The sequence below is a fragment of the Scomber japonicus genome, chromosome 4, assembly GCF_027409825.1.
Source record: "Scomber japonicus isolate fScoJap1 chromosome 4, fScoJap1.pri, whole genome shotgun sequence".
NCBI classification, from domain to species: Eukaryota; Metazoa; Chordata; class Actinopteri; order Scombriformes; family Scombridae; genus Scomber; species Scomber japonicus.
The window spans coordinates 22892886-22920276 of NC_070581.1; the positions used below are offsets into that span (position 1 = coordinate 22892886).

A 27391-nucleotide genomic window follows, 5' to 3' on the forward strand; every position below is an offset into this window, starting at 1 on the left:
GTTTGTTTTTTACCATTCAGTTTACCACTTTATATTATGGAGTTTAAAGTCAGCTGCCAGTGTGACTCAAAGAAAAAGGAAATTGTTTTTATTTCTTATTCTGCACAATTCTTATTATTATTTCCTTATCTCAGGACTCTCATATGTTCATTTCAAGGCTCCAGCAATACTTTCTACTACTGTTGCAGCATTTCCACTAGAGGGCATGCATCAAAGTGACATAAAATGAAAAGGAAAATCTGTGCCATTACACCACCTATGGGTGAAAAGTATACTTGCTACACAGTTCATCCAAGGATCCAAGGATCAGTCTGTGAAAATAACACAGTTAGTAAGTTCATACACTCCCCTCGGCTTTTGAACTGAAGCCGTGACAGTGTGAAATTCTTTCTCGGATCATAACATTTCTTGGATCGCATTGGTATTCAGCTACAATGTGTGTCCATTCTGCTTTGTAGCTCCAAATTTCCATTAAGAAACATTTCCTTTTTGGCCTCAAGCTCATTCAGCTTTCAAAGTATTTCATAGGTACGCCCAAATCCACATAAAGCTTTACATGCTCACAGCTGTATTTTGCTGTTAAGTGCCCTCTGTGCCCTCAGCATTGTTGATGTCAGTAATAAACACAGTGGGAGGGCTTCAGATGGTCTCCGCCACTGTTTTAAATAGATAAACTCTTATCTCCTTAAAGCAGACGGATTTCCCTCATGTGAAATGCGCCAGAACTGCGTCGTGCAGTGTTATTGGTGCGATCCTCACACTGACGTAGTGGGTGTGAATATTCAGAGTTAATAACATGCCAGTTACAAAACAGACACCTTGAGGTCAGGAGAACTTTTTAAATCCTCCTGTAGCTCAAATGTAACCCTGGACTAGATAAGTGAATATATAATAAGATTTTAAGGATGACTGACAACACAAGTCATTTCCAAGTTGGTGTGACTCTAAAAGGTTTGTACTCTTCTTTTTTCAATTAATGGGGATTTGACTTTCACTTCATCATTAAGCTATATCTGTACACTTCTTAAATACAGCTTAAAGCGTCAGAGGAATATTTAATTTTGTTCACCTCTTAGATGTTTTGGCTTTTGGCTTTTGGCTTTAACAAAATATTCTGGAGGTGTTAATCTTGTCCTAATACACAGCTTTATTTGCTACATTTTATGAATTAAGAATACTCCAATTTCTGAGTGCTGCACTGTGAGCTACTTAAGCATCCTCACTGTTTTGTAAAAGTGCTTTCTCAATAGGAAACAATCTCTTCTTGATCCTGCAGGATGCTCTCCAGTTCAGGATTAACTGTCTTCCTACTCTTGGCTGCATCAAGTGTGCATGCCTTCGGTCAGGCCTGCTCATGTTCGGACGTCCTGCTTTCTGGTCTGCAAGTCAACTGCAATTCTCTCAACCTCGTGGAGCTGCCTCACCTGCCCCCAAACACCACAGAGCTCCACGTACAGGACAATCGGCTCACCTCAGTGTCTTCAGGCCAGTTTGACAGACTGGTTGGTCTTAAAAAGGTCTCCCTATCTGGGAACCCCTTCCACTGTGACTGCAGGATCCAATACCTGAGGAGCTGGTTGCTGAAGAACAAGGATATTGTTTCTCAGGAGCCAAGATGTGCCAGTCCAATCTCTGTGGCTCAGAAAGCCATCTCTGAACTTAGTGATGAGTATTTCTCTTCCTGTGTCCCGACAATCTGCACTGGTGGGACTTATAACATTGTGATGGGATTAATGTTATGCTGCCTCATTTTTCTGCTTGTGTGGACCCTAACACTAGCCAGAAACTCCACCTTCATTCTATTCATAAATAAGAAACATTCAAAATTCAAGGTTGACTCTTTGCATTCCTTGAAGCCTAAACACAGGCGGAGGCTTCCAACTGACCTGTCAGAGGTCAGTGTAGACTCTGATGAACTGACTTGGACTGATGATCTAGAAAGACCACTTATGAGCATGGACTTACTGCCACAAGTACTGGATGTGTTGCACACGAAGCACAATATAAAGATAAAGGCCACCTGATGGAACTCTGATTACTACAGATTAATTTTTTTTATGCTAAACTGCCAGAACTAGAACTAGGTAACTGTATTTTTGTCTTCCAGTGCATTAATATTAATATTGAAGCATAAAGTGGACAAGATAAATGAAATCTTTTTGCCTAATTCATTGTAAATGTCTTCATACTCACTAGTCTACACAGTCTGTTTGCAGGAATCTAAATGGAGGGATTTCATGAGAGTGATCAAAGTGTGATAAAATGTGACTCATTTAAATAAAACACACAACGTTCTGCAATGATTCCTTATATTTTCTTGATTTAAGGTAATTACAATGAGTGAAGTACTACACATGGTCAAATATAGGGCGGTAAAAGCTGATTGATTTGCATTGTATCTAAATAAATGTCAAGTTATCTTTAGCTTCTGAAATTAAAATTTTAAAAAGCACACATTTCTACATTATGATTAACATGCCATGGCAGGACATTATGGAAACATTTAACAAAGATGAAAGTCTCTGATCATTACAAATACTGGTCAAAGGTCTCACAACAAGACAAAATGCAGACAGACGGTACTATAAGAGGACAATATTGCACATCAAACATCTGTTTTTACAGTACAAGTATTACTCTCATGTTCATGCATAGGTTTTCCAGGATAAATGGGTAAACAAATGACTACAAATGCAATAATAAAAAGTCACCTCCAGAATAAAGGTTAAAATGTTATTTGAATATGTTTCATAAAAACACTGGTAAATTCTTGTAATAAATATAGGATGATTTCAGGATTTTTTTTAATAATCTAAAACATTACTATCATCTAAAAAAATACTTAGCAGGGTCAAATAAGGCCGTTATTACACTTTTCCTTAATGTAAAACAGGTAAACTATCACAAAAACAATATAAAAGATTGGTTGACAGTAACAGTTACATGATTGTTGAATTTCTCTAAAATATGTCTCAATTTTTTTTTAAAGTTTAGAAGAAGATTCATATTTTGTCAATGCCCTGTTAGGTGCACTCCACAGTGTTAGGCTCCTACTCTATTGGGACCTTCATGACCACACAAACCTATTAGCTCAAATAACTCTACTGAGGCACAAACTTCTCCTGCTCAAAGATTAAGTCGACAGCTTCTGCCACATCCTGCACAATGTGGCCTGGCTCCACCAGCGCGGGGTCAAATCTGAAGTCCCGGTGCCCGTGGAAAACAGTCTCTTTGATGCAGTGGCTGGAATCAGACGGTACCTCTGCTGTGGGGTTGTAGACCCCCGTGCAGACTAGGACAGACTTGCAGGAGGTAGCAGAGGGCAGGGCTAGCTCACTCTCCCTCAGGTTGTCGATCTCCTCCTCCTGGGACACTGCAGCGGTGGACCCCGTGGTGGCCACCATCTTAGCAACGGTTTTGGGGTTCTTCCTAGCAACTCCCTCCTCCAGGTAGCGGTTGTATAAATTGGCGCCATAGATGTCAGTCATAAGGTTATCCCTAAGAATGCAGAAGGGAAGCAATTATTCAATACCTCAGGCAGTATGCACAAAGCTAGTCTAGATAGATAGCAAGAATGTTTCCTGCTTCTCCTTTCTACTCCAACAATTAAAGAGCAATTAAAACACACTTTCTTGAAAGAAGGTATACTATGTTCATATGTTTCTGCAGGCAGTTGTTAGTTATGCGTTTTCGTTTGATTCATTCATGTCAAACAAGTTTTAAAAATGTGAGAAAATACATCTTCAAAAGGTTTATGTAACTAAAGGAGGGGCAAGGTTAACATTTTAGTCTGCAGTACTTGTTCCTGCTCATTCTGATCATGGTGTCTCATTACTTCCCTAATATATTCTATATAGTGTTAACTATATTTGCAATATTTTTGGAAGCTTTGTCTTACCCTATAGCATAAAGGGAAGTAATGGGAAGTTTCCACTGCTTCTGCATGGCCTGGCTTCTGATGAGGTACTCCGCAAAATGGTAGGTCAGCTCGCTGGGTTTTCCAATTAGAGCCTCATACTTTACGTCTTTACCAGTTATCTTCTTATAAATGTTCTCCAAGCACACGAGAAAGGTCCCATGGCCAAACCTGAGACAAAATGACATAGCATTAGACAGAGAGATGCACTGGCAGCTTTGGAGACTCAGCTTTTCAAAGATGTTCAGTTGTTCAATGACAGCAGTGAATTTCAACGGTTACCGTGGAGAATGCGCCTCGGCCATCCACATGAGGTCCATATTGCAAGCCAGCAGGGGGAGGTGAGGCATCTTCTGGGTTAGGTGAACACTACTGAGGTTACCGTTGGTCAACAAAATGTCAATAATCAGCTGCAGGTTTGTCTCCCATCGAATTGGCTCCCCGAACAGAACCACAGCTGTGTGTGGAAGTATATATGAGCAAAACATCATCAGAACAAGACATCAGAAAAACTTTTGAGATATAAAAAGAGGCACATGTACTTACCTTCAACTTTAGGAAGGTTGGCAATGGGATTGGACTGAAATGAAAAGTGGGAAATTTAACATGTGCTCTTGCTCTATATGACTTAAGATGTTTGGTATTTCTTGAATCATTTTCTGGACTTCAATATCTCACCGGCAGTTTGGGTCTCCTGTTGTGATCCACCATGTCCAGCAATGGAAACGATTCCCTCAGCATATCAATACTGACAACGTTCTGAAAGCCGACACTAAAGACAGAGTGATAAGGAGCAGTGAGGAGCATTGCACAAGTCCTAAATCAAATGGATTACAAACATGAAAAACAAAAAATTGAACAAAAACAAGATTCCAGGATACTTTTTAGCAATTTCCAGGACTGGTCCCTGTCCCGACACCAGCACACACTTGTCATGAAACTTCTTAAACATCCTCAGTGGACTATGGGACATGATGACTTGATCTTGTGTGATCTAGAAATAGACGAAATGTTAGGAGAGGTTAATAGTAGAGGTGTTAAGGGACATCGCATTAATTGGACTACAAGCTTCTGCAGTTTGACAACTCACAGGTACTCCCAGGATATGAGAGAGCTGGTCTGCTTTTGTTTGTCTGAGGCAGTTCCCTGCATTTGTGACAAAAACAACTGGCACCACAAATTGTCCCTGAGAGTCGACCAACTTCTCAAATGCCTTTTTTGCCGCAGGGATTGGCATCCTTCCCCGTACAAGAACGCCATCAATGTCGAACAACAGTCCAAAGCTTGGCTGTGGCTGTAGGAGAAAAGGCCAGAAAAAGCTTTTATCCACCAAACAGCCGAGCAAGAAATCAAATAGTAGAAAAATATGCAACACAACATGGATGAAAATGAGGTGAAAGGGTGAATTAATAATGTCAAAGATCTACTGAGCTTTTATGTGGCTGATGATGTAAGATAAGCCAACATAAGAATGTGTGCACATGATCAAGCTTTGTTTTTTTAAAGGAAAATTACAATCAAAACTCAAAGGATCATTTGTCATGTGAAATAGCTTTAATCTTTTGTTATGTGAAATGTTTCCACACACAATAATGTATGTCTGACAGATTGATGACAGGGCTGACTTTACGTTATGACATTATATGGACCCATTATTATTTTGGCCACAGAAAGCAACAGATCAGGGTGTACACAGAGGATCTATAGGCTAGTGGTGACACAGCAGTACGTATAGGGGTATACATTGGTAGAATATTACAAATCATTTTACAGGCTATGAAATAAAAGTCTCTCTGTGGGATTTTCTCGGTGTTTTTCTGCAAGTGGGGCTTAAGGAAACAATCTGAGAACACAGTGTATCATCGATTGTTTTTCTCATGAGGGGGAAAAAAAAAACACAGTAAGCTACATCTGTTGCCTCTGATGTCAGATCCCCGGTTGCTTCATCCCTGCCAGCCAGCGCATCCACATCTGAGAAAGTTGCATGCAACATTGTATGCAACGTCGATTTGGTACATATCGACCCCCGACCCCCCCAAAAAATTAACACAACTACAAAGTCTCGTCTCTCGTCTTGTCAACAACGTATTGTTTGACTGAGTCGAGGCGCAGAGACCCGCTCTAACCGTACCTTGCTATTAGACTCAGTTCCGCAAAACCCGCACCGAGAACCGACAATCCCAGTTTTGCGTCTGGCTTGACGGTTGCTCAGGGTGTGCAGGCCCCGGTAAAACGTCAGGAGTCCCCTCATCTCCCTTTTTATTTATCACCGGGTTTCAAAAAGAGAAAAAATAGACCCGCATGTGAAGCATGAGCCGGCTCGCTCCGGCCGCGCTGGCTGCTACTCGCTAGGGCTTGTTTTTTTTTTTCTTCTCTCGGGGCTTTTTTTTTTTTCTTTTTTTCCTCCACAATAATTTGACTGGGCGAGACCCGATGACGACATAGGAGAAGTAGGAGGGTCTCTTGCTGCATAGATGCTGCATCTGCACCGCAACCCCCGCTGCCATTTTAGACACCGAGGTGGAGCTTACTATGTCTTTGCACGCACTAACACTACCATGGAATATAGGACGGTGCTGCAGCAAACACGCCGACCCCCCACCCCCCTCCTCCTCCCCCTCCCCCTCATGTGCACCACAAAAACAGATCTGCACTCTTTCCTAAATCACTGCGGCTTATGTGAATTTCATGGCGTGTAAGTTTAGTCGCAGCGAAGCACGTCAGCCATCAGCCGGGCTAAATTCTCCATTTTACTTTCCCTTTCGGATCACCAGTTTGTTTGATGATGACACATGCTGCAGCCAGCCCGCATGCCCTACATGTGCTCAAGGGTGGCTAAATTTGCTGCAGGGAACCCAGAAGGAATTTGACAAGAGAAATCTGACCCTTTTACAGATAGCAGTGTTCCCCTTTTCCAGTTATAACCAACATGCTGTGCAAAGTGAAAGCCCCCCTTCTTTAGAAAACTTGCATAGAGAGAAAAAAAGAAAAGAAAAAAAAAGAAGTGTGGTTGCACAAAGATAATGGATGTACAAATGTGGCTGAATTGTAGGGGTTTAATGCTGCAGATGCTTTGCCAAGGCACTGTGACAAAGGGAGCAGGCAGGACAAAAATGTTTGTGGGACAAGAAAAGTGAAGTCTACTTTGAAAACTACTCACCAGCTGAACAGATTCAATGTTTAGCGCACACACACAGTATTCTTGCATTTGGGCTTCTTTTAAGCTTCAAAATTGTGTTGAACTTATTTTAAAAAGGATGGGTACATCAATTTAAAATGTAAAAATGGAGCACCTGCATGGGAAAAAGAGTCTAAAACAAAACATTCAAATTTTAGTATAGCAATATGAAATCAGACAATATCCTCCCCGTGCTCCTCCAGCTTTATTGATAGTTTAAAATTACACTTCTATTTTCTAGGACTTCAGTTGCACTTTCCTTCCGACTTAAAAACTGAGTACAAGCAAATGGTATTTATACAGTAGTCTAAGTGATATTGTACAAAAATAACATTTTGATTTCTGTGAAAACATTTTTCATTCCCAAATAACTCCTAATTCTGCTGTTCTGACAACTGTTCTTGATGTTAAATTTTGCCAAGGTAATAAAAAAAACAAACAAACAAAAAAAAAAAAAAAATTCCAAAGCCATTTTAAAAGAAATGTCTACCTTGGGCTACTGAGTGATATTTAAATTGTAAACAGATTTCTATAAAAGAACTTGTTTCTTTTAATACCTTCAAAATTTTTTATATCATAGCAATATAACATGTGGTTTGTTATCGCCCGCTTAGCTGCTTGTAGGGCTGAAATGCATCATGTTATGAACTGTTTCCATGTCATACTCTCTTGGCCAACTCATATCCCACTAAAACAAACCAAAATAACCATACATGGAAGTTCGGTTTCCATTTACTCCCTTCTTTTCTCATTTTACTGAGACTCACTTCCACAAGCTCAGAGGTCCTATAGATTCCCATATGTTTAGTCCCATTTATTCCATCTCTGATCACCAGTGGCTTGGAAAGGGGGGTTCTTTAACAAAGCATTATACATAACACCGCTACCAAACTAAAACATTTTTGTATTGAATGCAGAAAGATATTTTTTCACCCCTTTCATTGTATTACATGTCGAGAGGCTCACTGGCCTGGGACTAGCCTCTGTTAGCCGACCTTTGGCCAGTGAAGAGGATTCAGAGAAAATAATACAACCAACCATCAATCTGAAAAAAGGAGGGGCAACAGAGGGCACTGATTATGCGGTGGCTTCTATGGTGCACTCTTTTGCCAGGTGGCCCGCCTTTCCGCAGTTGTAGCAGTTAGTCTCGCTGGCTTTACTGCAATGCACAGCAACGTGACCAATTTCACCACACCTGGAGGGGGGAAAAAACAAAGTTAAGTTAGTTTGTTCAGTGAGAGTTTTTAACAGTCGCCAAGGATTTTAAATATCTTTACACAGTATGTCTGACATTAAACAGGACGACAAGTCAACACTCACCTGTAACATTTCACCTTATCGCACAGTTTCTGGATGTGGCCAAACCCACCGCAGGAGTAGCACTTCTGCTCATTGGCATGATCGCAGTCTCGAGCCATGTGACCAGCTTTGCCACAGGTGTAGCACAGCTGCTCCCTCTCCTTTTTGGGCTCCTTGCAATCCCGGGAAATGTGGCCACTCCTGTGGCAGTTGTAGCACGCTGCGCAGAAAAAAAAGAATATATTGTTAATTTCAAAAGATTCAATTATTAATAAACAATCTTACTGTACTACACTTATCATTGACATAATGTCATACTTCTGCAGTCATATTGTAAGCAAACATTTCACACCAGCTAACTAATGCTCTAATTGAAGAAACAGAACTGCAATACATACCATCTTCAGTTTGGTCACAGTCCCTGGCCATATGTCCTTGGTCTCCACACCGATAACAGAACAGCTCTGTAATGACACGGATAAATTAGTACGCAAAGATGAAAAGACAAGATTATAATGCAAATGTTTTTGATAAATGTAATCAATTGAATGTTTCATGAGGGGTGCTGTGCCCGCCTATGACCCAAAATACAACTATGCAAAACAAATGTAAAGTATAGTAAATTAAAAATTAAAATAAATAAGGATAATAAAAAAATGTGACCCATGTCTTTTTAAATAATTGTTCTATGCTGAGTGTGGCCTGAATAGTAGATAGTACCCTTGCCTCGTCCCCGACCCCTGCCACGTCCACGTGAACCGCCAGCATTGGGGCAATGCTTGATCCAATGCCCCGAGCGGCCACATCCAAAACACTCACTGTTGCTGCTCATCTCCATTATCTAAAATGAAACAAAAACAAAAAACATATATTAGTACACATTAGTGTTTAAAATAAATCATCCTATGTTCTCATTGAAAAGCATTTTAACTGTCCATCTGACCGAGCTTTCACACCAAACACTCAGAGGATGGCAACTCTTTTCAGTGGGGAGTATAGATATATTCTTGGCGTGCACCACCTTGATTTTCCTCTAGGTCTCGTGCTGACTAAACTCAGCTTCGAAACTCTAACATGGCAACCTCTGTGAGCACATGCATGGTCTTTCTGGAAAACAGAAGGTAAAATGTTTATTTTTGCCAATTTTGTATTACTAAGTTCTGTGACTGTTCATTATGATCACACCTTACTAAAAATACCTTGATATCAACTCGTATTGTTTTAAAATTCTACATTCTGGCTCAACTTACACTTAGTAAGCGGCCTCTGATTAAATGATTAAGCTGCTCTGTATAATGTTAACACCTAAAAGCATTAACGCACCACATTATTTGTGTCACTAATAGCTAAATCTCTTCAGATTACTTACAAGCACACTAGCTGACATAGTGTGCTTTTAGCTTGTGACCTACAACATAAATATGCTATTTATCATGTTCGGTGTGAAAGCCCCTGATGCAGCTGTTTACATCAGTTGCACAGTGTGCTGCAACCAGTGTACACATGGTGTTAAAAAAGGCACCATATCAACACGAGTGACGTGATTAATACCTGTAATCAAATACCATTCCTGTGCAGAATTTTTTTTAAATCAGGGTGTCACTTTTCTGTTCAATCAGAGAAAGATTACAATGATTTTTTTTTTACACAATTCTTAATTTTTGAGTCAAATATCAGTAGCGCACAAGTCAATCTAGTATAATACTACCGGGGGAGGGAATCTAATCTACGATCACACAAAAGAGCTAAAAAATTGCAATGCGTAATCTATAATCATTGGCCAGTCTACTACTAACTACTAAGCTAACTTACACGATTTCCTCAGTGGAATCATGTTGTGATCGCCACTGGCCAAACTTCAGATTGCTGACGGTGCTAAAGACATCAAGTCAGGGAGAATGTGAGTTAATGAGTAATTTAAGCTCCTCACAGAAAGTACCCAGAGGACGACGCCTGAGGAGAAAACTGGGCGGCTCGATTGAAATGATTTTTTGTGTTAAGACTGCAAAGGCCAACTTGTTGCTCACAGTTCCGCGATGGTCACCTAAATGCCCGTCAGGGCCTCAACTTGTAGCTTATATAATAGTCTTCCCCGACTTGTTACTGAAATACTCCAGTCGCCACGTGTGTGTGTTTGTTTCCACTGGAGTAATGAACGGAAAACGCTGCACAAGTCGTGGCTAACTTTCACGTGAATGCAACATGAGCGCAACACGCCGCTGACTGCCACAGAAATGGCCATGAAAGCATGTCGTGGTTTGTATGCTAAGTCGGAGCTAGCTCCAGAGGGCAGGCACATCGCAGCGTGTGTCGTTAACTCAACATCTGCTGAAATAGCAAAGACCAGACGTCTGAACAAAACGATCCGGATACCTCTACTCGTTAAACAATTACACCAACGAAGCATTTACCCGTAAAGCAATCCACCTACTCACTTATATTCCGCTTTGTTTTCGCGCGTTCAAAGAAAACAGCAGCAAAAAGCCAAAAGGTTGCAGCTACGCTAGCGTCGGCCTAGTCACGTTGATTTTTCTTGCGTACTCGGGAGACACTGCTAGCACACCACCTCACGATCCCGACCAAGAAGCACGGTTCAGTCGACGATTGAGCTCCTTTCACCAGTAAGATCATACATAACCGACACTAATAACGATAATCGTCAACTAGTAGTGCTTTCTAGCGGGTATTCAAGTGATTATATCATAAAAACAAGATTTCCCGCGCGGGACGCACACACCAAAGTCGTTGTGCAGGGCTAACATTAGCAGGCCAGACTCCCGACGCTCCGTTACTGAGACCAAACCAAAAGCAGCGCGTCCTAACAAAAGAAACCCACCAAACGTGCACATTTTCCCACATTTTCAATTCTTACACATTACCGCGTCAAACTTTACAGACATTCAACATCTACTGTTTAAATTGATTAGAAATCTTGTTTTATTGCTTACCTCGCTGGATGGCTATCTAGCTATGTCAGTGTTTACGCCTCCTTCTTTGCGCTACATGCGGTGTGAGCAGGAGTTTCCTGAATTGTCATTCACACGATCCAGTAAAAAACCTGCACTCTCATTGGCTGGATGCTCTTCCCTCAACCAATCAAACGCGAGGAAGACTGGACACCGCCTCTGGGAATCAGCCAATCATGGACGCAGAATGAGAATGTTTTTCCCTTTTCCTAAATCGAGTGACCTTATTTCACCCATTTCGTTTTTCACATGATATAAAAACTTATTTAAATTGTAAGCACTGTAATAATGTGTCGAGCTAGTATCTTTTTACTACAAGTAGGCTATTACCAGTCTGGAAAGCACCACATTAAGATAATTTGCATGGTTTCCAAAAATTAAGAAAAAACAGAAAAAGATAACTGTAGCCTATAATCCGACTGTTATTCACCTTTTAATAAGAAACTTTAAATGTTTGGATGTGATCAGTATTTGTTGTTGGCCTCCCTCAAGGTACTAAAAGTCCTTGAAAAATTGCTTGAGATAAATCTACATTTAAAGATGTACAGTAGGTTTCTGTGATCAATATCAAGAGTCTACTGATATGATGTTGTGTGCTAAAGTTGAACAGTGACTTCTTTTATCTCATCAAGAACCCCTTTCAGCCAACTTCTCAGACACATCTGCATATTCCTTTTAATTCAATCAATGTCAGTACCTAAGACACGTCTCAGAGGCAGGCGTAGCAGGCGTTTATAGAATCAGATCAATAACCTGTATAGAAATGTTTGTATATGGTCCTCCATTACTGGTAAAGGCAGATGAACATTTATTTACATATGTTTAAGGTTGAAAAAAAGTGAAGTTGTAGTGTGTTGAAAAACAGACTTAATCAAAATCTTCAACTGAGCAATCCATCAGCATCATAGTTATCAAGTATTGTTTTGTATTGTCGTATTGAGTTTTCTGATGCAACTAATAATTATTTTCATGATCAGTTAGTCTGATGATCATTTTCTCAATTTGTCCATTAACCGCTAAGGCTATAAAATGTTTAAGAAATGGCACAATGTCTCAGAGGCCATGATGGTGTCTCTTAATTGCTTGTTTGATCAGTCTAGAGTCTAAATTTATTAGATTGTCAATTACCTGTCATATATGATGAGGAAAAATTGCACATCTTCACGTTTGAGAAGCTGAAACCATTCGATATTTGTCATTTTTGCTTGAAAAATGACTGAAATGATTAACTCATTATCAAAACAGTTGCAGTTGGAGTAATTTTCAGATGAATAAATCAATACAAGATGTAAGCTTAACTCACTGTGAAGTAATTTCAAAACCCTTTTCACCTCATCAATAGCCACACAATTGTAATCTATAGGTTACTCAGTTTGTCTCTGAATGCCCATGTTAAACTATAATACTAAAATACCTCTGACAAGCCACATTCTGAAATCACTGAAACTGGAGTTGGATTAAGAGTGCCAATAGGTCTAAAAACATGCAATAATCAAAACAGTCAGGCAATGATCTGTATGTGTTTCACAGCCTTGAGACCCTGCTTGTTTAACATGTCCTTGATTGCATCATATTTTAAAGACAAGAGGACTGATAGACGCAGCAATCCAATGAACCACGGGGGCTGTAAGCGTCTCAGCTAACTGGGCTGAGTGCTCAGTCAGATCAATAAGTGGGAAAGATGCATTCATCCCAGTCTTAAGGTGGATTTGAATGTAAAGCTCTGAGATAGCGATTGCTGTTTCCTGTGGTCTTCATTCTGCAGCTCACAACCTTTAACACATACTAAAATAAAAAATATAATAATCTGTGGTGCATAATGTTGTATAGATTAAGAGATGTCCACTGTAATATTTCACAATGACTGAAATACAGTGGTGCTGTTGGATGTAGAGTGGAGTACCTTAAAACACTCCACAATGACAAAGCCCTGCCCTCTGCCTCACAGAAACAGTATTTGCTATTTATTTTGTCAGGTGGAATATCTGCGATTAAATGCCATTTTTAGAGATGTAGAGGAAGTTGGAAAGTTAGCTGGGTAGAAAGAAAGTAAAATTAGCTGCACCATTAGGAATATAACATGGGTTTTGTAATTTAGAGATACTGTCTACTGCTGCTTTATGTGTGTGCCGAACCCATCAAGACTTCTTGACCAGGATGTTCACGAGGCTGTTTTATTCTCAGATGGTTTCAACTCCAGCTTGCCGATAGGACCTATGAGCCATCTGTGATTAGGGGACCTACCTCAAGGGACCAGGTCTGGGATGTTACAGAGATGGTGAACACATGGTGAGTGTGGAAGATATAATTTCACAACGGTCAGTTTGGCATAGAATATGTTCTTGGCTGAAGCTGTGTTCTTTTTAAGCTTGTTTTAACATCTGAAAAAAATAGAATCCACTGGAAACTAAAAAAAAATGGCACACTTCAGTCAGTTCAAAATCTTGACCCTTAACTCCAGTGGAACTTTTTCTCACTATAGTCTACAAACCATACAAGCTGACTCTTCATTGTCTTTTTGATCAGAGATATGTCAAATGTAACAGGATTGTCATGAACTGCAGGCAGGTTCCAAAATTTAAAAAAAACCCAAAGTGTTGCATTGCCCTCAATTGACCAGACGATGGCGCAGTTGATTAATAATGGAGGAAGCCTACTCATTTGCCCCAAACCGGTAGTGGGCCTATATTTTCCTTTTCAAAAGATACAATAGCTACAAATATTTGAACGAATGTGTATTAACTTATTATTAACTATATTGATGTTTCATATACATATTAGCCTTTATGTATGTATGTATGAGCTCTTTGGACTGCAATCCAAAAGGCATACGGGGCCTATAAATTTACATGAGGAAAATAATCATATATTGAGAAACCATTTACAAAATTTAGAGTAGCTTTTTTGTAAGAGCCAAAAAACAGTATTACCGGAGTGGGAGGGCTTAAATTAGTGCCTGTAGTTGCGCAGTGTGACTGATGCTTGCAACTCTTGTTATGACTGCAAGGTCCTGTTTCAATCACTGGCGTCAGACGGACGCACGGCACCAACTCAAACCTTTTCACCTTCTCCTGAACAACGTAAATATTGATTGAAGAGCGAAGTATTAACAAGCAACTTCTGGGGGTCGGCATTTGCTCCACTTGGACTTGGAGAGTATCTCTCGTCGTATCACTTTGAGGGTCCGACGGATTTTCTTCCCCCTTTTTTTCGCTTTTACCACGACTGGGATATGAAACTTTTCCTCTCTTATTTTAGGTGACTCGTCAAAAAGACCCGCCTGTGACCTTCACGTCTTACATTATTGCTACTTTCGCCGGATGCAAAGACAATTTGATACAATTTCAGAGTCTTAAGAGTCTTAAGCAACTTCGACTTTTTCCTCCTTTTCTTTGAATGCGTTGCAAATATGATGATGTCACCGCCACTTTTTCCTGAAGTTATGGCGGAGCACAACTTTTCTAACTTCTCTTGGTAAGCATATACAGGCTATAGGCTCTTAGCATTGCTACTTTGGGAATTATGCTTTATAATGTAAACTTAAACATGTTTAACCGCTTCTCAGTGAAGCACATGACCAAGAAATGCATCGTTTGAACAAGTGAAATTTGAATGGGGGGTTGAATAGAGCTGTTGCAGGGAAGTTTAGTCAACGTTATAGGTCGCTTCAGAAGGGGCCTAACTTACAGGCAATTTCACAGTAGTCTAATAACTCGAACTGCTAGGCCTTGTTAAAACACACGTAGCAACTACTAGCCTCTGATATTTGTGCAAACAGTGCACGCATGTCAGTAGTTGCCTTATCTTATTTGTCTTTTTTGTAAGAATTGAACTGGGGCTGTGTTGAACGCGTTCAAAAAAAAAAGGGAAAAAAAGTCAGTTCAACTTAACTCTCAAATAATGCTACTTTGAGCCAAGTCTCAGAAACTCTTCATGTGGATGCAAAAAAGAGAGATAGAAAGAGAGAGAGAGAGAGAAAAAAAAAGTTCGTCGTGGGTTTGTAAATGTGGCCGTGTTATGTAGACTGACCTGTTATGTAGGATAGATCTGACCAGTATGGGAGTAAAGTCTAATTATTCTGGACTCCACATTCTTTGTGTTGATACCCTTCTTTGGATGGATCACAGCACTTGTTTTGAACACAATTCCTGCAGCATGGAGGGGAGGCTGTTAAGATCCACAGTCCTCCCATGTCCCTGCCTGTTTTCTTTCTTTTTGGTTGCTTGTAGTGAAGTAGTACAGGTGGTAAGTGAAAAGTAAATCACCACTTTGAGTTTGAATCAGGTCTTCTGTAGGAGACACACCAGAGACAAGCAGGGTGAAAGTAAAGACAGGGAATCAGTTCAACCTATAGGCCTATTTGTGTGTGTGTGTGTGTGTGTGTGTGTGTGTGTGTGTGTGTGTGTGTGTGTGTGTGTGTGTGTGTGTGTGTGTGTGTGTGTGTGTGTGTGTGTGTGTGTGTGTGTGTGTGTGTGTATAGAGCCCTGTCGTTTGTACTGAAAACAAAGCAGAAGAGGGAACATATTTGTTTGTGATTGGCAGGTCCAACTTGATTTGTAACAAGTTAAGTTTTTTTTTTCCTACAGGTGACTACCTACTTGACAAATGACTTTATTTTTCTAGAAGTACAGGTGTTTTTAATTTAAGTCAAATAGAAATTACACTTAATTTTGATTTATTCTAGGGTTGAGGCAAGAGGTCAACAATCACATAAAACCACAAATGAGTTCAGAATGTACACGTTTGTTTGAGGTTTCCTGTCTTCTGTAACACTTGTGAAAGCCTCGCCACTTTGATCTAACCTTCGTCATCATATGAGGGGGTTGCACTCGGTGAGATTTAAATTTAGAGATTACATCAAACAGGTTCTCAATGCCGCAACCTAAATCTCGCCCTGTTTTTGTACTCCCCCGACAGTGAAAACGTGTCACCATTCGTAACTGACATGCATTTTAAAACAACTGCAGGCTTTAATGTCACTTTTCAAAAGTACTGCGATGAGTCTTTGATATTCCATAGGTAGAGTTTAAATAGTTATATTTGTAAGCTCAAAAACATTGATGCAACAAACCAATGGACTTTAATGTGATATACTTTGGCACTGAGTCTGCACCACTATACTCGTTAAGAAGAGAACTATGTAATATGAAGTGAGAAGTCACTTGGTGATTTGAGCTTTCAAGCATTCAGAGTACTTATACTGTTTGTGTGTGTGCTTTGTTTTTGTTTTTATTTTTTCCAGACCATTGAGAGCACTTGGCTTTACTAATGGAGCACCTCCAGGGAGCGTGGAAGACCCTGAGCAACGGCTTCGGAATGAAGGACTCTGCGTTCGAGGGCCCGTGCCTTTCACCAACCATGGTCCAGGGCTTTCACTGCCAGCGTCGCTCCTCAGATGACAGCAAGATGCCTGACTCCAAGACTAGCAGCACTATCCGCGTCTACCTCCCAAACCAGCAACGCACTGTGGTGAGTTGATGGCATACTGGTGCCTCTGAGAATTCCCAACCTTTGATTTCCGGACTTTAGCTAAGACTTCAGAAATACTGCTCTGGCAAAGTCATATGAAACTGCTTACATCCTTGCAGGCAAGTGAAGAATTAATACTGCAATAAGTATTTTTTTGTCCCATTTTTGTCCTTCAGGTAAACGTTCGACCAGGTATGACTCTGTACAGCTGCCTGATTAAAGCCTTGAAGGTGAGAGGTCTGCAGCCTCAGTGCTGCGCTGTCTTCAGGCTGCTTCCAGGACAGAGGAGGTGAGTTCAGGACAGTTATGGCTTTAAAACCGGGGAAATAAGATCAGAGATTGTCTACATCATTCTTACCTGCTGCAGTTATTTTGTCTGCATTCATATCTTTTTAATTAAAGGCTTTCATTCATTTTTGTAACAGTAAAAAATTCCGGATGGATTGGAATACTGACTCCACCTCACTGATTGGCGAAGAGCTGCTTGTGGAGGTTTTAGATCACGTTCCCTTGACGACACATAATTTTGTGAGTACCTTAAGTATATTCTGTATCCTCACACTCAAATAAGTGTTACTGCTACAGAAATAAATGCATGTTTCTCTGTCATTTTGCAGGTTCGGAAGACATATCTGAAACTAGCATTCTGTGATATTTGCCAGAAGTTTCTTTTGAATGGTTTCCGTTGCCAAACCTGCGGCTACAAATTCCATGAGCATTGTAGCACCAAAGTGCCCACGATGTGTGTGGACTGGAGCAATATCAGACAACTCCTGTAAGTGTCTTCACCATAAATGGCAGCCAAACCAAAAATTGCCGTAGATAACGGTCTGTACATGTTCTTTTAAATACGATTTGAGAACGAGACAACAACTGAACACATGCCATCCTACATCCATTAAATAAAAATTTCATCTAATCAAATCTTTGCAAGATTCTCAGTGCATCACGTTCTTTGTGTTAGGATGAAATAGGTAAAACAGGTTCTGCTGATACTACCCCTGATTAGGTCTCAGCTGGTATATGTAGCTTTGCATACTAGAACTGAGAATAGAGGGTTATTAGTTTTATTTTGCATGCAGGCTGTAGGACTGGCAGTAAGCATTCAAAGATCTCTATCATTGATATTGAAGAGATAAGCCGTTTTACCTGACAACCATTTTAGTCTTTAGGAGTCATCTGTTGTGTGATTAAGCACTCACACTCTTTCTTTCTCTCTGTCTTCAGTTTGTGTCCAACACCTGGTGAGAGCGGTGCCCCGTCACTGCCCTCACTGACATCTCGGCGAATGAGAGAATCCCTAACACGGTTTCCAAGGTAAGGTTAGGTTTTATGCTTGATCTGTCTAAGACGCACCATTCTATTTTATATTAGGGTGTCATCTTCACACTTTAACACATGAGTGTGCTTTTTATAAACATAACACATACATACTACAAAGTACAACCTACATCCACTGTGCATACTGTACTTGGCCTGCAGTCTTTGATGGCAGCATATTTTTGTCATTTTAAGATGAAGTGTTTTTCCATAGTGAAGCTTTTTATAAGCATTTGATGATGTCACCCATTATAATGTGTCTCCATGCATCAATCATAAGACTACATTTATGTCTGGGTATTTGTAAAGGGAGCTAATGATAAGAGTGCTACTTAGCCATAACTGCTATCATTTTCTGTTATTTGTGATGCTTGACTGCAACACAGTTGTATTTCTGTTTGAATTAGTAAAGAACCTGAATCTTAATTGAATTAAATCCTGTTTTTAATGACGTCCTCAGCTTTATGGGGGCTTACCAGTCCAAGAGCTGATGTAACGAGAGGCGTGAAAAGGGCCTCTTGTTTCAGGAGCACTTAAAATTGTTAAAAAGCACTCACTGAGCTGCCAAATTAGCACTCACAAAGTATCAAGTTGTTCCACGCAGAGCTATCTCAAATACTGTTTTGAAACATAGGTTTGTGTTGTGAACAGAGGGGATTGTTCTCAACTCTGTGGTCGTGAGTGTGATAATGTAATGTGGTCTATTTGTATACATTCAGCTTTTCCAATCTTCCCATTTTCACCAGACACTACAGCACTAATTCTGTAGGTGGGGCTGTGCAATGTATGAATATTATATCCATATTGTGGATATATATCATAATATTGTGATATGTTGTCTTTTCCTGGTTGCATTACAGTAAAGTGATGTAACTTTCTGAATTGAACAGGCTGTTCTAGCTGTTAGTTTGCCATTACTCACTTAGTCATAATATCCACATACTGATTATTTTGATCAAAAATGTCATTGTGTAAACATTTTGTGAAAGCACCAATAGTCATCTCTACAGTATTGTCGTAACATCGATATTGAGGTATTTGGGGGGGGTGGGGGATTATGATGTATGACCATATTTGTCCATATTGCTCAGCTCTAACAAGAACTGTACCAAGATCTTTGACCTAAATTCATAGCTGAAGTCCATTTAATGTATATTATTAGGTTCTGTGCTTGTTTTTATATGTTTTGACTTGTTTGAATTCAAGTTTGTGCTTCGAAAAGTGAACAACTCAAGTTAGACCAACATCTGAGTTGTTTGGAGATTAACGTATTTGGCTGGTGAGCTTTGTACTCTTTAACTGAGCCAACACTGATCTTGGCAAACATCACAAGCAAAATGCCTCTACAGTGTCAAGTTAGCCAAGAAAGGGATAAGGGGAAAGCCACAATAAAATGTACCAATTACTACTTCCTCACAACATTATTTTTCAGTTTTACTTTGTTTTTTTTTAAATTCATGTTCCGTGTTGACTGTATTTGCGTGGAAGCAATGAGGTGATGGCACAACATAAACAGGTGATGCTTGAACAGGATTGGTGAAAGAACATGACAGAAATGAAACCAGAAAGCCCCTGCACCAACTACCACCACACCCACTGCAGTCCAGTTTTAAAGAAGTTACAGATTTCATGGTCATGTTAAATGTCAGTGGTGTTTTGTCATTTTGCAGCAGTGGCACAAGACACAAACAATAGCTCCCCCAGTCTTAACTATCTGATCCTTGTTCGTCCTCCCAGCTCAGCCCACCGATATTCCACCCCTCATGCCTTCAACTACACCACGCCCTACCCATCCACAGGCGGCGGTCTCTCCCAGAGGCAACGCTCCACTTCCACGCCCAACGTCCACATGGTTAGCACTACCCTGCCTGTAGACAGCAGCATGATTGAGGTAACTACACACCACATGGGCCTCCTGGGTTCTCCTGTATGTTCAGGCAGCTACTCTTAAAATATCTCTTGTCTGAGAGCGATCTTGCCCTCCTACGTGCATCTCAGGCATTCCAACTATCTTCGCCTTGCTCTTTTCTGCCTCTTATCTACCTCTCACCTGGACAGGGTTCAGCCTGTTTTGTGTAATTCCCCTGATGGCATCTTATTTTAGTGCCTTAAAATATGCGACACTTGACTTCCCCTTGTTCAGTTCTAATTTCTGCTTTTTCACCTCCACTGATCTTACATAATCAGCTCATCAGTTTTGCATGTTCTGTAGAACATTTCCCTTCTATTTTCTCCAGGTAGAAACCTGGGCATCACTCTTGTCATTATTCCTTCCTCACTTTCCTTTACTTTGTCCCTTTCCCACCTGTCTTCACTGGCCTGTTGTATTGTACCCTGCTGGGGAGTAGCTAGACTGCCTGAATACCTCCCCCAGCTCCTGGTGCCATAGATTCTGGCTGAAGAGGAAAGTAGGTATTGTGCACTTCTCCCAGTCTTTTGTTGAGGCCTCATCAGAGAGTCCAGAAAAGGTTAGAAAGCAGAGTTTATGTGTGTGCAGTCTGAATGGCATGACTTGCAAACGGGCTATGTGCATTTAAATCTTAGTATTAAAGTCAAACCATGAGTGGCAGCACAGCATTATTTTCACCATTTGAAGAAGCTGACATAATTTTGTCTTTTCTTTGTCTTTCTAGGATGCGATGCGTGATCATGACTCGGGTAGGTACCTGCTGTGCATTTCTTTAGAACCTTGTTGTGTACTTTTTTTGTGCTGCATCACAGTTATTTCTTTCACCCTCACCACTCATCAGAAACAGAGAGGTGTTCCATTTCAAACCTTTCTGTCTGAATTGACTGCCTAGAGATCCACCTTTCCTTCCAAAATGGAAAACTTTGATCCCAGTATTTGATATTGAGGTCTACACATAGCATTCAGTAGACATAGGAATAATGCAAAGTAATAGAGGGTGGTAATGCAAAACTCTACAGATCTTTGTTATCGATCTTTATACTATTTGTCCATTCTACTCGCAACTTCTGTTAATGTGTACATGAAATGTGATGTTCCCGTTGAAGATTTATTTTGCCATTGTTCATCATAGCTCCTTTTTAGGAGGGTGAGTCTCATATAAGGGGAAGCTTGAAGGGGGAAATTGGGACAAAGTCAAAATCAGTGTCACTTTATTGTTCAATATTCACCATATAGTCCTCATTGTAGTGTGTTTACCATTTTGTAGTGTTGTCTGAATGTCTAGTGAGAATAAATGTACCTCATTTCGTGGCACCCTAAAGACTGTTTTACAATCAATGGACACTCTTCCATATTGAATCCCTCTCTTCTCCTGCCCACTTTCTGTGTCTAAAGCGGGGAGTTCCCCTAACCAGAGCCCCACAGGCTGGTCCCAGTCACAATCCAAAGGCCCTGCACCTGCCCAGCGAGAGAGGGCCCCGTCCTTCAACACTCAGGAGAAAAATAAAATAGTAAGTTCCATGTTGTGTCTTATATCTGTCTTATCTTATCATGTATGGTGTAAAAACAAAGTACTTCGAGACACCTTGCAATCTACCTTACATAATACCAGCTTATGTTTAGTTTGTGTGTCTCACATCAGTTGCACCTCTTTTGATTTCTTTTCATCCAGAGGCCTCGGGACAAGCGGGACTCTAGCTACTACTGGGAGATCGAGGCCAGTGAGGTGTATCTGCACTCCTGCATCGGTTCAGGCTCCTTTGGAACTGTATACAAAGGGAAATGGCATGGTAGGAATGCATTTCAGACAGGGCAGGGCACTTTCAGGTGTAACTACTAACACTTTCTATTTTCCACTTGTCAGTAAGCACCTTGCATAACTTTTCATAGAAGCAGACCGTGACTTTCATGCATCAAGTGTAGCTGAACTTGGTATTTTTGTTATAGGTGATGTAGCAGTGAAGATTTTAAAGGTGACTGACCCCACACCAGAGCAGTTCCAGGCGTTCAGAAATGAAGTGGCTGTCCTGAGGTAAGAAATGCATCATCAACATGTATACGATGTCATCTCACAACTAGCTGTTAAACAGCTGGGTTTTCATCTGTTTTGACAGTTTCAAACTGTTCAATTCATGGTGAATCATCTTAATGCTAACTTTTATCTTATCTTTGTTTTGTTGATTTCCTCTTCCTCTCTTCCTCTGGTCGCAGGAAGACACGACATGTCAACATCCTGTTGTTCATGGGCTACATGACGAAGGACAACCTGGCAATTGTGACCCAGTGGTGTGAAGGCAGCAGCCTCTACAAACATATTCATGTCCTGGAGACAAACCTAAAGATGATCCAGCTCATAGACATTGCTAGGCAGACCGCTCAGGGCATGGAGTAAGTCCTAAAGACAGGCATTTATCTGATAAACCAAACTAAAAAAGAATCAAACATCATGAGATTTTTCTCCTCATTTTTAGCTATCTGCATGCAAAGAACATCATTCATCGTGACATGAAGTCCAACAGTATCCTTTTCTATCAGCTGTTACAGTGTGTGTACTTTATCTGAAAGATAAAGGCACTCGATGCACTATAATCACTTCCTCAGGTCTTAGTTGTAATTCCTTGACAGCAGTGTAGACATCTTCTTGCATGAAGGGCTAACAGTGAAAATTGGGGACTTTGGTCTTGCTACGGTCAAGGCCAGGTGGAGTGGCTCACATCAGGTGGAGCAGCCTTCTGGATCCATTCTCTGGATGGTCAGTAACACAGCTTTAATTTCAGTTTCAATACAGCAATAAGACATATGAATTGTAAAAATGTGGTTTCTTTCTGATATTTGTCCAAAGGCACCTGAGGTTATTCGGATGCAGGATAACAATCCTTACAGCTTCCAGTCTGATGTCTATTCCTATGGAATTGTTCTCTTTGAGCTCATGACGGGAGAGCTCCCGTACTCCCAGATAGCAAACAGAGATCAGGTAAAATCTCATCATTAAGTCATGCCATATGTTAGCTGACAACAGGTTAGTGTTACAGCAAGAGCTGCAACTATTTAGACAATTAGCTGATTGGTCGATCAACCGAAAATTAATCATTAACTATTTTCACTATCCATTAATCATTTTGAGTATTATTAAGTTAAATGATATGATTCCAGCTTCTTAAATGTGAACATTTCTGGTTTCTTTGTTCTTTGATATCTTTTGGTTTGTGCACTGTTGATCTGGACATTAAGGCTGTATATTGGGCTTTGGAAAATATATATTCAAGACCAAGATCAGCTGCCCCGAGTACAGCAGTTGTATGTGTCTGACAAAATCATTGTCAAATACCCTAGTTCTGACACGTGTCAGAGCTCTGGTCCTCATCTGGGTCCCTGTGTCAGGCTGCAAGCTCAGGCCAGAAGGTGGTGGAAAGACACTGGCAGTCTGAAGGGGGTTGTGGTGCTGGCCTAAGGCCCACCATGGAACAGAGGCGGGCGTCCTGGAGCCATTGGCCTAATTTTAGAATCAGTAACACAACCCTGGATGAGTGTAAAAAAAAAAAAAAGGGGGTGCATGGGTGTGTGTGTCTGTGGTTTTATGTCCCCTCACAGGCCACAAGACCTGGCCTGGAATCGTGTCTGGCTCCTTGTTCAGTTTAGTTTACTGTGTCTGTATTCAAATTAGGGAAGTGTACAAAGTGTGCCCATATGCACTGTTGTACCCCTATTCTCCTTGATACTGTAGAATGACTTTGTACTCAGCTGACCTGGCAAGTACATAGAGTACTCCTATCATCCTTTATCTCTGCAGCATCATGCCTTCACAATAGCTCCAGTGTTTTGGATGCCTGTCACCTTAGACTCACTGGCCATATTTATACAGTATCTCTGAGGTGGACTGCTGATTTAGAATTGATGAAGTGTCTCCTACTGTCGCACTAACTTGGATCAGTACTTCAAGTCCTGAATATTTTCAGTGATATAATGTCTCATATTTTGTCTTTGGCCTCCCCTCTTAGATTATCTTTATGGTTGGAAGGGGCTATTTGTCCCCTGACCTCAGTAAACTCTACAAGAACTGCCCCAAAGCCATGAAAAGGTTGGTTGCAGACTGCATCAAGAAGTCCAAGGACGATAGGCCGCTCTTCCCACAGGTGAGCTATTATCTTTTTAATTGCAGACTTCAAGCTGAATGAAGAGTGTTTTGTTAATCAAAAACGACTTTTCTTCTCTTTTACACATTTTTTTAGATCTTGTCCTCCATTGAGCTTCTCCAGCATGCCCTCCCTAAGATTAACCGCAGTGCCTCAGAACCGTCCCTGCACAGAGCCTCGCACACTGAGGATATCAATGCCTGTACTCTGACCTCCACCAGACTGCCTGTTTTTTAGAGGCTCAGACAGCACTACCCCCCCTCCTCTCCTTACACTACCCCTCCTCTTTCGAAATATCCAAAATAGTCCAAACGCTCAGTATGCTCAAATTCTCCACATACAAAAACACAATATACAGGTGCAGATGCAAACATATTTAAACCCATGCCAACTGATATATTATGTAAGGAAAAGAGGAGAAGGAGAAGTGTAGAGAGAAGTGCATCTGAGATTAACTATGGAATGGATGGAGAGATGATGCATTGCAATAGGATGTATACATGAAGAGGGTGGCATAAGTTACTCATTGAGGTGGTGCCTTGCTTGTCACTGCATGTATTAAGAAGTTTGCAGAGGCTTCATGATGGCAATGCATTTGGTAAAAATTTGTAAATATATGCACGCACACCTACCTAAGACAACGATAAATGGACATTGAAGGAAGCTCAAGAGAAAGATGTCTTTGTTAACTCGGGGCTCTGTGATGTGAAGCACACACCCTTCTATCTGGCTGCTCTGGTTTCTGATGAAGAGGACCTTTTTTAAAGCTTACCTGCCTTAAGAGGAAACAAAGCCTGGACTATGATCCCGCACAATTTCACCTCCTCTTGATATCACAAACAAAGCAGTTGGATGTAGTCCATTTAGTTGCACAGTAGTAGTTGATTTTTTTGCATTGTCTTAAATGATAATGGATTAGATATGGGAAATTGTCTTTTTGTTGTTGTTGTTGTTGTCTTTATTTCTTGGGTCATGTTGGAGGAATTATTGCCTGTCAGACAGTGAGCATGTGTGATGATGGAACTCTTTGAATTTGCACATTTTAGCAAAAGCAATGGCTATGTTTCAACAGTCTACACAGCAGCTTCATAGCGCTGAGTAAACTGATATGAGTAAACTGATCTGACTCCCACACATTCTTATCAGTCCTTACCATGGGTTGGTTATCATGAGCTGGACATTTGGCGGTTGTCTTAAATATTTAAAATGATTTGGAAACTAATTTGTTTTTGTTATGTCTCTTACTGGAGGTTAAATGTTTTATTGTAAACTTGGTGAGAAAGTTGTCTATTCAATATTTTAATAAAATTAAGTTAAATTTCTTTGCCAAAGTACAGAGTATTTGTCATTTTTCTTCATATCAAATAAGAACATGTTGTGTTTGATACCATACCATAGATCACTTGTATTTCATTTTGAAAGTAGCAGTGAAAGCAGGTGAGATGCGCAGCTGACATCAGATTATTCTACCTGTCTTCTTGTTCGCTAACAGTAAAATCCCACACATGTGCAAGACTTTGTGGCAGGGTGTAATGTTTGCTGTAGCAGTGGCAACGTGGTGTAACCTCACAGAGGATCCAGTCCAGACACGCCACCAGGGGATTCCACCATTGGCTGATGCCACTGTGTGCTGTATAGTCACTGGCAAGCTCAGTGGAACAACAATCATTCAGCAAGGGAGGGACGTGGTGGAAAGAAAGAGGACAGTTATATTTTGTTTTAGTGTAAACATCCAACGTGTAGTTCCTGCTAGGCAGTACCACTTGATTTAGTTCAGTCGCAAGTACAATTTTATAGTAAATATGGGAATGTTTGCTATAATCTAAATATGGGAATACGTGTTTATTTTTTATGTTTTATGACCCTTTGAATTGAGCCCAAGGCAAGGAACTTTTCTGAGGTCTTTATCTCATTTGAATCACATGATTCTAAAAGCCTCATCATAAGCAGAGTAAAATAGGCCTGATGTCATCAAAAGTGGTGCAGCACAATTAGACCAAAGCTAGCCACTGACCGCTAGTCGTTTTGCTATGTATGTGTTTATCTGTTCTATTTCTGCATTCTGACAAGCTGCACAGACTGGACAAAATGAAGACAACAAAGTCCAAATCCCCTCCAAAGTCCCTCCCTGGCTGACAACAGCTCCATCTAGTGGATGTTTCCCTTGTGATGCGTGTCACCCTGTTTCAAATTATTGAATAACTACACATTTTAACACTAAAAATAATGTTGTTAATGCTCTACCATAATTACTGAGGAATTGCAGAAAGAGCTGAGAGAGGACTGGAGCACATAAATCCCTCCAGACAATGCAGAGTCAAAGAGGAGACCTTTTCCTTTAAAGAGTCTCAGACAGATTTTAAGATACAGAGTCTTCCATTAAAAAGTTCAATTATTTCATTAAAATCCTTAAAATTACATCATCTCTGTCTCCCTCATTAAAAATTCCAAAATCTATTAATATGCACATATCTTTCATTTTAAATGTTTAACTGCGGAACACAGCTGTTTCCTACTGCACTGAAAAGTCCATTCTCAGTGTTTGTGAGCTGGAGCCTTCAAGGTTCCACATTACACATATGTAAGTCACATATTGGACCATGATCAGCTTCAAATTAGTGATGATATCACCAATCATGCTTGCGTCCAACTCAGAAACCTTTTCTGCTTAAACGTAAGATGAATGTAAAAACATCTTTCTAGTATCAAACTCTGGACATACATAAATTATTCTGTGATGTGAAGCTCAAACATTCAAGAGAAGTAACAATAAGTAAAACTCATTTTTGAGTTGAGGGGTTTAATGTGGAATGTGAAGCAAAACCTCCAAACTGGCTGAACACATCTGTTAAAGGAGCTTTTCGATCATTTGAATAGTGTCTGCCAAGACAGATGCTTACCTCTCTCTGTTATGGCTTCCAACTCTATCTGGTAATAAGAAATAAAAAACAAGCAATTAAGCTCATATTGTTTCTAATAAACCAGATCTTTATCCATGATGCAGTAAGGTAACCTACACTTGTGCATGTCAAAAAATGCATTTCTAACAAAGCACGTGTTTTGATCGTCATTTCAGTGTCAAGTCAAGTCTTTTTCTTTTTTTTTGTATACCCCAATTTCACCAATTTTAGTGGGCTTTATTGTCTTTAAATTAATAAAACATCTATCTTTATACCCTTAATTCAGATAAGGGAAGATTCA

General features: G+C 40.4%; 4 protein-coding genes across 6 annotated transcripts; 2 read left to right on the plus strand and 2 right to left on the minus strand.

Moving 5' to 3' along the window:
* The first annotated feature begins 822 nt into the window (after positions 1-822).
* gp9 (glycoprotein IX (platelet)) lies at positions 823-2033 on the plus strand. Its single transcript, XM_053318422.1, has 2 exons — positions 823-951; positions 1277-2033. Exon 2 carries the CDS (start codon positions 1278-1280, stop codon positions 2022-2024), a length of 747 nt encoding a protein of 248 aa, XP_053174397.1. The 5' UTR covers positions 823-951; position 1277; the 3' UTR covers positions 2025-2033.
* A 270-nt stretch (positions 2034-2303) lies between these two features.
* LOC128357967 (haloacid dehalogenase-like hydrolase domain-containing 5) lies at positions 2304-6288 on the minus strand. Its single transcript, XM_053318410.1, has 8 exons — positions 6048-6288; positions 5007-5210; positions 4798-4910; positions 4595-4688; positions 4463-4496; positions 4199-4373; positions 3899-4087; positions 2304-3498 (listed from the first exon to the last, which is right to left on the minus strand). The coding sequence occupies exons 1-8, from the start codon at positions 6165-6167 to the stop codon at positions 3102-3104; spliced, it is 1326 nt and encodes a 441-aa protein (XP_053174385.1). The 5' UTR covers positions 6168-6288; the 3' UTR covers positions 2304-3101.
* A 969-nt stretch (positions 6289-7257) lies between these two features.
* Positions 7258-11419, minus strand: cnbpa (CCHC-type zinc finger, nucleic acid binding protein a). Of its 2 annotated transcripts, none has more exons than XM_053318424.1 (5): positions 11342-11419; positions 9120-9234; positions 8792-8857; positions 8415-8613; positions 7258-8289 (listed from the first exon to the last, which is right to left on the minus strand). In XM_053318424.1, exons 2-5 carry the CDS (start codon positions 9229-9231, stop codon positions 8172-8174), a joined length of 495 nt encoding a protein of 164 aa, XP_053174399.1. In that variant the 5' UTR covers positions 9232-9234; positions 11342-11419; the 3' UTR covers positions 7258-8171. The 2 variants fall into 2 exon arrangements, with proteins under 2 accessions (XP_053174399.1, XP_053174398.1); XM_053318423.1 differs by having other exon boundaries at positions 9114-9234.
* Positions 11420-14350: 2931 nt separating this feature from the next.
* raf1a (Raf-1 proto-oncogene, serine/threonine kinase a) lies at positions 14351-25521 on the plus strand. Of its 2 annotated transcripts, none has more exons than XM_053318402.1 (17): positions 14351-14833; positions 16602-16828; positions 17005-17117; positions 17254-17356; positions 17446-17603; positions 18056-18145; positions 19886-20039; positions 20782-20806; positions 21453-21568; positions 21730-21847; positions 22005-22089; positions 22269-22445; positions 22529-22575; positions 22691-22809; positions 22900-23031; positions 24056-24190; positions 24287-25521. In XM_053318402.1, exons 2-17 carry the CDS (start codon positions 16628-16630, stop codon positions 24425-24427), a joined length of 1914 nt encoding a protein of 637 aa, XP_053174377.1. In that variant the 5' UTR covers positions 14351-14833; positions 16602-16627; the 3' UTR covers positions 24428-25521. The 2 variants fall into 2 exon arrangements, with proteins under 2 accessions (XP_053174377.1, XP_053174378.1); XM_053318403.1 differs by lacking the exon at positions 14351-14833 and adding an exon at positions 20497-20616 and having other exon boundaries at positions 16613-16828.
* The last annotated feature ends 1870 nt before the right edge of the window (positions 25522-27391 follow it).

What these genes read in the sequence shown, in the direction of transcription:
- raf1a (XM_053318403.1), top strand. Translation starts at nt 16,628, where the DNA reads ATGGAGCACCTCCAGGGAGCGTGGAAGACCCTGAGCAACGGCTTCGGA. An exon ending in TCCCTAACACGGTTTCCAAG is followed by an intron (nt 18,146 to 19,885) that starts GTAAGGTTAGGT and finishes TCGTCCTCCCAG; the next exon opens with CTCAGCCCACCGATATTCCA. An exon ending in ATACAAAGGGAAATGGCATG is followed by an intron (nt 21,848 to 22,004) that starts GTAGGAATGCAT and finishes TTTTTGTTATAG; the next exon opens with GTGATGTAGCAGTGAAGATT.
- cnbpa (XM_053318423.1), bottom strand. Translation starts at nt 9,231, where the DNA reads ATGGAGATGAGCAGCAACAGTGAGTGTTTTGGATGTGGCCGCTCGGGG. An exon ending in CTGTGACCAAACTGAAGATG is followed by an intron (nt 8,614 to 8,791) that starts GTATGTATTGCA and finishes TTTTCTGCGCAG; the next exon opens with CGTGCTACAACTGCCACAGG. An exon ending in GATAAGGTGAAATGTTACAG is followed by an intron (nt 8,290 to 8,414) that starts GTGAGTGTTGAC and finishes TCCCCCCTCCAG; the next exon opens with GTGTGGTGAAATTGGTCACG.
- LOC128357967 (XM_053318410.1), bottom strand. Translation starts at nt 6,167, where the DNA reads ATGAGGGGACTCCTGACGTTTTACCGGGGCCTGCACACCCTGAGCAAC. An exon ending in GAACTGAGTCTAATAGCAAG is followed by an intron (nt 5,211 to 6,047) that starts GTACGGTTAGAG and finishes TTTCTCCTACAG; the next exon opens with CCACAGCCAAGCTTTGGACT. An exon ending in ACAGGAGACCCAAACTGCCG is followed by an intron (nt 4,497 to 4,594) that starts GTGAGATATTGA and finishes TTTTCATTTCAG; the next exon opens with TCCAATCCCATTGCCAACCT.
- gp9 (XM_053318422.1), top strand. Translation starts at nt 1,278, where the DNA reads ATGCTCTCCAGTTCAGGATTAACTGTCTTCCTACTCTTGGCTGCATCA.